The sequence below is a fragment of the Nematolebias whitei genome, chromosome 1 (genome assembly GCF_014905685.2).
Source record: "Nematolebias whitei isolate Nwh7 chromosome 1, NemWhi1, whole genome shotgun sequence".
Classification (NCBI taxonomy): domain Eukaryota; kingdom Metazoa; phylum Chordata; class Actinopteri; order Cyprinodontiformes; family Rivulidae; genus Nematolebias; species Nematolebias whitei.
This window is the reverse complement of record NC_056498.1, coordinates 28,758,643-28,766,844: the sequence shown is the minus strand read 5'-3', so window position 1 is coordinate 28,766,844 and position 8,202 is coordinate 28,758,643. Positions and strand designations below refer to the sequence as shown.

General features: G+C 43.7%; 2 protein-coding genes across 5 annotated transcripts in view; both read right to left on the bottom strand.

Moving 5' to 3' along the window:
* Positions 1–8,202, bottom strand: part of gps2 (G protein pathway suppressor 2) — an 831,114-nt gene that overhangs the window by 608,668 nt on the left and 214,244 nt on the right. The window lies entirely within an intron of this gene.
* LOC119414207 (E3 ubiquitin-protein ligase DTX4) overlaps positions 1–8,202 on the bottom strand; it is a 24,499-nt gene that overhangs the window by 8,938 nt on the left and 7,359 nt on the right. Inside the window, exon 2 of the mRNA XM_037681310.1 lies at positions 6,248–7,433. Within this exon, the coding sequence (XP_037537238.1) occupies positions 6,248–7,433 (1,186 nt within the window). The remainder of the gene's footprint in view (positions 1–6,247; positions 7,434–8,202) is intronic.

Here is an 8,202-nt window from a genome sequence, read left to right as displayed (position 1 = left end):
TAGATAACAGCGCCACCTTAGATAAAAGTGCCACGCTAGATAACAGCGCCACGCTAGAAAACAGCGCCACCTTAGATAAAAGTGCCACGCTAGATAACAGCGCCACCTTAGAAAAAAGTGCCACGCTAGATATCAGCGCCACCATAGATAACAGCGCCACCCTAGATAACAGCACCACCCTAGATAACAGCGCCACCTTAGATAAAAGTGCCACGCTAGATAAAAGTGCCACGCTAGATAACAGCGCCACCTTAGATAACAGCGCCACCTTAGATAAAAGTGCCACCCTAGATAACAGCGCCACCTTAGATAAAAGTGCCACGCTAGATATCAGCGCCACCCTAGATAACAGCGCCACCTTAGATAATAGTGCCACGCTAGATAACAGCACCACCTTTGATAACAGCGCCACCTTAGATAAAAGTGCCATGCTAGGTAACGGTGCCACCCTAGATAACAGAACTACCCTAGATAACATTTCTTTTTTTTTTTTTTTTCATTTAGCCTTTATTTATACAGGTAGTCTCATTGAGCCACGAGAACTCATTTTCAAGAGAGACCTGTTTAAGGAGCACATGATGGGGGTTAAGGGCCTTGCTCATGGGCCCAGGGTGGGGCGAATGAGGGTGGGGGCAAGTGTGGGTGTTTTACCTACCCCACCCACAATTTTGATGTTGTCGGGGCCGGGGCGTGAACTGGCGATCTTCGGATCACAGGCGCACCTCTCTAACCTCTGCGCCACCACTCCCCCATAACAGCGCTACCCTAGATAACGGCGCCACCCTAGATAACGGCGCCACCCTAGATAACAGTGCCACGCTAGGTAACACAAAAAAATACAAACATTTTTTCTTTGTAGCTCGTTGGAATGAGCTTTACAAAAAAATATAGCAACAGTTTTATTATGTTTATAATTTTTGCAGTTTAAATTAAATTTATTCCAATTGAAACAGCCAATAAGATCACAGCAGAATCAAGAATCTGCTAAAATACGCCACCTGATGGAAGCTTTGCTTCTTAATGAGCATTACTTGATAAAAGAGTGAGCCTGATTATTTGGACACAGTGGATTAAAAGGCAATCCTGGTTCACCACCGTTTATGAGCATCGGTGCCCGTGTGGTGCTGTAAACAAGTTTGAGCGTAAAAGCTGTGAGCACAGAACCTGAGGCTGAAGGGATCAGAGGCACTCCTGGTCTGTGACATTGGCGGGTTTTACAGCAGCAGCAGGTTCGACCATCTGCTGCGAAGGCGTGCACTCTCACCGAGAAACATTCAAAGAAGCAGGACGTCACACCACCAAACCACAGAGATTACAGAGGCAGAAACATCAAGCCTCTGCTTTTGATATTCATCTGGGCTTAGAGGTGAAACTGACGCAGCACAGCCAAAAGATCAAAGTTTAAAAAAGCATTTCTTGAACGAAAGCATTTTCCCCTTTGTCTTGCATTCCAAAACAAATCTTATGCAATCTGTTAGCGTTTAAACTGTGTTGGGAATGACTCTCAGCTACTAACACGCCAAACTTTTTTCATTCAACCTTTATTTATAACCACTGATAACCATTGTAACTAGGCCTGTCATGATAACAAGTTTTCTGGGCGATTGTCTCAGAAATAATTGCGATAAACGAAAATATTGTTTGAAATTAGACAATAATTGGTAATTATTGTCAAATTTAAGACGAAATTCTGGTTAATTTTTGTGTCTAGTACATTTTTTGACCACTGGATGGCAGTATAAGACTGTTTGAACCAAAGGATGGATAGTGAGGGTGCAAGCAGTGCGTCTCTTTAAGAAAAATGGGAGGGAGGCCCCTTGATGTGACATGGGCCACAGACATAAATACATGGACTCCCCATTGAGCATGGAATCTTACATCAACGTCGCCTCCATTTTAAATGTGGCGGAACTGCTGTCATTTAATGCAAAGAAATGGGCAGAACTTCATAAAGCACCGTTCTACAAGCGTTTAAAGTTAATCCCTGTCATTCACACACACTAATATATACGGAAAACAAACAGGCACCAAAGACAACATTTGTAACTTTTAACGTTAAATGTTAGTAAAGGACTAAAATACAGTGTTTCACCTACCATATACCATATTGTTCCAGAATTGCGCCGCTCAAGGTGGCTGCATGTTGGAGTAGCTCTCTTACATTCATTCTGAGGTTTTGCTTTTGAAAACCTTAATTCCTCTTTTTTCTGGATATAAATTGCTTTTTTCTGATGATTACTTCCTCTGGTATCAGACGCTGTGCAGCTGGAAGGATTTTTACTGAAAACTTTTTTGCTTTGGACATTTGTTATGATGCGTAACTATAACAACAAGGTGGTTTTCTACAACTGGGAGCAGCTGATTAACGTCTCAAAAGCTCAATAACAGCCCCAAATCTCAAATGAGTTGAAAAGGAGGTGCCATGGATGCATTACTGTCTACCTGGAGGCTGTGCTTGAGTGCCAGACCGCCAATATCTTGGAGGTAGCAGGAAATGTGGCTCATTACAGCGGGAGGACCGAGATCATCCCCCGACACCTGCAGTTAAGTCCGTGGCAACGATGGACTCGGCAGGCTGCTGGGAGAAATGGCCTTTGCTTGGGGAGGAGTTTTGCCCAGGATTCAGGCAGTCCTGCTGCCCAAAAAGACCGAGAGGTCTACTGTGTCTGGGTGGATGGATTGGAATTTGAAGCGTTTCTTCGGATCCAAGATGGACTGCTACAAGAGATCCTTCCTGCCCAAAGCTATCAGCATCTATAACAACTCTAATGAAACCAAGATGAGCTACAACAACAATTCATTTCCCTTTGGGATTAATAAAGTATTTTGAATTGAATATACAAGCGGGGCGCCACGCCCCATCAACAGAACCGAGCGCCCTGTCCACCAAAACCTCACCCAGCCCAAATATTGATGTAGCGCGGGTCACAATACAAATGCGCTAGCAAAAAATGCTACCGACTACCATTTAGCTATGCTACACCCCTCCCTCCAGTCGTTAATTACTGGCATCAACATAGCACTAAACATGTGATCCCCCCACCCCACCCTGTCAATATGAACCGGCAGCAACGTAGCGCTAAGCTAGCGGGCGGGTAACACACATGTGGCTCCGCCCCATCACCCTCCCCCCGTCGTTGATAAAAACCAGCAGCAACGTAGCGCTAAGCTAATGGGCAGGCAACATAGATGTGACTGTCCCGTACACCTCCCCATCCCCCGTCAATAAAAAAATACACCGTATGCAACTAGCGTCCCGCCAAGGGAGCTGATCTAGGGGAAACACTGGAACGTATTTGACTTTTCATAGAAGAACAGTTTAACTTCCGGATGAGACAATTTATTAGGACCGTTACGCAAAGTTAAATGTCTGAGTCTTCTCAAATCATCTCAGCGTCTCGTCTTTTCAAACATACAGAAAACCTTTAACCGAAATTATTCAGTCAGTTTGGGGAAATATTAAAAACAGGAACGCAAAAACGAAACAAAAACAAAAAAAAGCAAGTTGTCCAAAATTGTTTACATCTACCTATCTGCAAAGCTGTACGAACTCACTAACCTGCGCAGTAAATGCACTTTTAAAGGTAAAAAACATTTTTTACCACCCATCGTTTAAAGCTGGACTTTTCTTTTGTTAACCGAGTGCGTATTGTCAACATTCACATGAAAAATAATTAAACACTTGTGAGAATTTGGCACCCTCAGTTTCATAGTCTGTCATTGTTTTTCCAAAGAGCTGAACAAGCCTAGTGGACTTTGTCCCAAACCCTAAAGGCTCACAAATGCTAATGAGCACTGATCCAAAATGTTGTGTACAAAAGGCTCCAAATGAACGTGAAATTCCTTCAATCTACAGTGATTAAAGTCCCGCTGTTCTTCTGAGCTTATTTGGTTTCATGTAGGCTTTCAGTAAACTCCCAAAAGAGGTGGTCATCAGAAAAAGTTTATTCACTTTTCAGCTACACTTTTATTTACCAATTTCTTTTAAATGATACTTCTAATTAGAGCTTTGCAGTAGCTTTAATGTTATTTTTCTAATGCGACCATGAAAAGTAGGTTATAATGTGTCTGTGTCTCTGTGTTTGTACGTAAAATATCTCACGAACTGCTGAAATTCCCCAAAAGAAATCACTGAATGTAAACTTCTGATTAACTTTAGGAATGATCTCAAGATAACCAGTTGTAGCCAGCAGAAATGTGGCTATTTTTTTTCAAAATTGCAAATGTTTGGTATGGTTAGTAGCTGAGAGTCATCCCCAACACATAATCTGACTGCCAACAAGGGGACATTGTTTCAGCGAAACACTGGCAAATCCCCAAAGAAGTTTACGAGAATATTATAGCCTCAATCACAAAACGCCTCAGTCCAGGACCGAGACGGGACTCTATGCCACCTCAGTCCCCCTGCCCACCCGCATAGCTGCGGCTCAGTAATGTCATTAGGTCTGTCGCAAGAAACAACAAATCAATTAATCGCACGATAAATTAAAATTATCAACCTCATTTTCATTTATCGGCTTTATCGTTTCTTCGTGTCTCTTGATTTCTACTGAAGACACTGGATGACAGAAGGATCAACTCCGGTGATCTTCCCTGACCCCTCCCTTTCTCTTTTTTCTGTTTTCTCTAAAATCTGTTTTAACGATCAAAAATCGTGTTTTTGGATTGTTAAAAGCAGCTAAGCTGAGAAGCTAAGCTACAAGCTAAGCTAACAGCCCGAACTCGGGGAAAAACCTCCGTCTTGTCGAAGCTCCAAAATTCATGGTTGAAACCCGTGCCTTCACGTAAAAAGTTGTTTTTCTCTGCATAAAGAAGCTGAGAACTTGTTTACTGATATTTTTTTTAATACAAGCTTTGTGTGAAAAATGCTATGCTAAAAAGCTCAAACCACACCGAGCATCCGCCATTTTGAGAACTGAAAATCAGGAGCAAGAGACAGCCCATGTCACATCAAGGGACCTCCCTCCCATTTTTCTTAAAGAGACACGCTGCTCACTCCCTCACTATCCATCCTTAGGTTCAAGCAGTCTTATACTGCCATCCGGTGGTCAAAAAAGGTTCTACACGCAAAATAAATCAACATTTCTTCTTAAATTTGACATTACTAAATAATTATTGTCAAATTTCAAACAATATTATCATTTATCGCAATAATTTTTTAGACAATTAATCGCACAGCAAAATTAGTTATCGTGACAGGCCTAAATGTGGTGAACTGAAGACATTAATTGCGACAACCTGCTCGTGGGATTAAACAACAAACAGATAAGATTACCAGGGGAATGTTGTTGATGGTGCACAGCCACTTTGTAGTTAGTAAAAACAAACAGTTAACCACAAACAGCATCGCTAAAGTGAGTTAATTCCTATGTTTAGTAAATGACACCAGGGAGGTGTCCGACACAATCCATCACACTCTGCTTCAGCCCAGCTGAGTTCTGCTCCAAGCTTCTTTTGCTTCTGTCCAGCTTACTTCATTTCTGAAAACTTACATCTGAGCGAGACGTGGCCGGCTAGAGGAAGTCTAAAGACAGACTGGTCTGTGCAGCCATCTTGCTGAACCGTCTTCTGAATATGCTAACTTTTGAAACAGCAACAGATTATCTATAAAAACAGTTTGGCTTCCATTCATTTCTTTCAGCAAACTGTATTTTACTGATTAAATGTGAAATGGTACTTTTAAAGAGAAGATTCTGACTACCGTAACTTTAGGCTAGTTTCAACCGTTGCCAGTACAACTGTTAGGAATACAAATGACCCTGTGTCAAGTCAATAATTTAAAACTACTACTTCGATTTTGATACCAGAGACATTCAGAACCGTGTTCGTACTCACAGAGTGCTTTGTAGGTCTGTCCATGGTTATTATGAATACGTAAACACTTTTTATTGTTTCAGACTTGTGTTCACACGAAAACTGTTTTAGGAGCCCCTAAATATTTATTTCAAAACGGAGAACCACGGTAAGAAAAATCTTGAAATGCCACCCTTAAGTTTTAGGCAGCCAAAACACAACCTTTCGAAACAATGACACCATAGCCCCACCTCTATTCTAACCATCGACTGTAGCAACAATAACAATCAAACAAAAACGTTGGTGTCATATATCAAACACTGACGTTTGTCATTTCTACACATTAACATTGGAACCAGTTAAAAGGAAACTGCATCTTTAAAACATAAATTACAAAACATTTTGGTAAGGGTAACCTGGTACTAAAGCCTTAATGCGGTGTTATTCTACTCACCCTGAGGCGATAAGTGCTCGTGACTGGGCCATGGCGATACGCTGCAATGCAGGACGGCTCAGACCTGCGAGGCTGGATCGTGGCGGTAGAGGGGCGGCACAGGCGGCAGCACCAGATGAAGACACCGGACCCAGAACCCGGGCAGAAGGCGACGGTGTGCAGGTAGAGGCAGCTGTGGAGATGAGAGGTGGGGCTGGGGTGGGTACTGTGGGAGCAGAACAGGAAACGGAGAGGGAGGAGGGAGGAGGGGGTTGAGGTGGTAAGACGGTGGTCGATGAGGGAGTGGTGCAGGGTGGAGGAGGTGGAGGCGGAGGGGGTGGGAGAGTAGGAGGAGGTGGACGATTCGAAGAGATGGAGAGAGCAGCAGTGGCTGGCCCTAGAAGGGAAAGCGAGTGGGGGAAGCCTCCTCCAAAACTGAAGCCGGTACTGCTATAACCCCCAGCGCCAATAATACCCAAACCACCTCCTCCACCTGTACCAGCTACACTGTAGCCACCCGTTGCTCCAACTAAAGCCGTCCTGTGAGGGGACAGAGATCTTGACAGTGATGGAGGCCGAGGGAGTGTTAAGGAGTAAGCACCTCCTGGGAAAGGGTAACTGCTTAGTTTGGGACTGGGGGGCTTGATCTGTAGCGGTCTTCGACCCAGAGTTTGCGCAGTCGACATGGTACCTGCTTTGATGCTTAGCATCAACATACACTGCTGACATGCGCATGGCTGTCCTAAAGAGGTGATGGCTGAGGCAGGAAGGGCCCCACTGGGATAGGCGCTTCCATTTCCTGTTCCACCACTGCTCATCCTCATTGTCCCCATACCAACACTAGAAACATCAACGCCAAGAAGTCCCCCATGGCCGGGCATGGACATAGGTCCCCAGGCATGGTGAGACCTGGGTAAGGGCCCGGAAACCAGTGGGTAAGCAAGGTCTGAGCGACGCTGGATTCTTCTGCAGCGTTGCGTTTGCCCGTTGATTTGGGTCATGTTTTCAAAGTCAATGAGGTAGCAGAAACCCAGAGGTGCCAGGTCCAGACAGGGCTGTTGACGATCACAAGCTGCCTGGATGGCAATGCCCACCTCAGTGTCGTATGCTGTCCAACTGCCGGCGTCGTTCTCCCACTCCCACAAACAGCCCTGCCCCGGTGCCGAGGTGGGGTCGTAGAAACTACGTCGTACAGGTCGAAGGGTACCTGAGATGTAAATCAGACCACAAGAAAAAATATCCATACACATTAGGAAGGCTTTGACTACTTATGGCTTCAACAAGAAAACAGAAAAACAGCACTCATTGTGATCCAACACTAGCTTGTTTATGAAAACTTCTCCAAGCAACCTCATTCAGTCATTGCGCTTTGATGCCTGAAATACCTTCACCACTCTTCCCCCCTTTCCTTTCTCCTGTTTAGTTTTGAGTACACTAAATTTACTCATTTTGGTTTGTTTCAAGTTTGAACAGAAACTACGCAGTTTTTTTTAAGACCGCATTAAGAGCAAATGATTTATCATTGCTGTATTTTCCAGTAATTCTTCTTTAAGAAGTGTTGGGATATGACCTCTTTAGCATATACACCCTTAATAAAGGGATACTTGGTTCTGAGCAAAAGATATAAACCATTAATACTTTGCTCTTTTAATGACTCTATAGACAGTTTCATTTTGTCCAGACTGATGAGTTTAGGGTTAGTTTGCACAGCGCCAAGCCCAGCGTTGATTGCTGCCATCTTTGAACAATCTCAAAAAATTCCATGCTGTTTTTTTTTTACTTGGGCAGAAATACGTAATTTGTGGCATTTCTGAACCAGAAATGTTACATAATAATAAAAAAGGTTGAATCATGTCATCTGGACTTCGTTTTTTTGTTAAAAAGAAACGTTTCGCCCCTCATCCAAGAGGCTTCGTCAGTCTGAGGCCTAGCCATCTGGTATTACCCAGAAGCCACCCTGACTCTTGTGTTTCAAG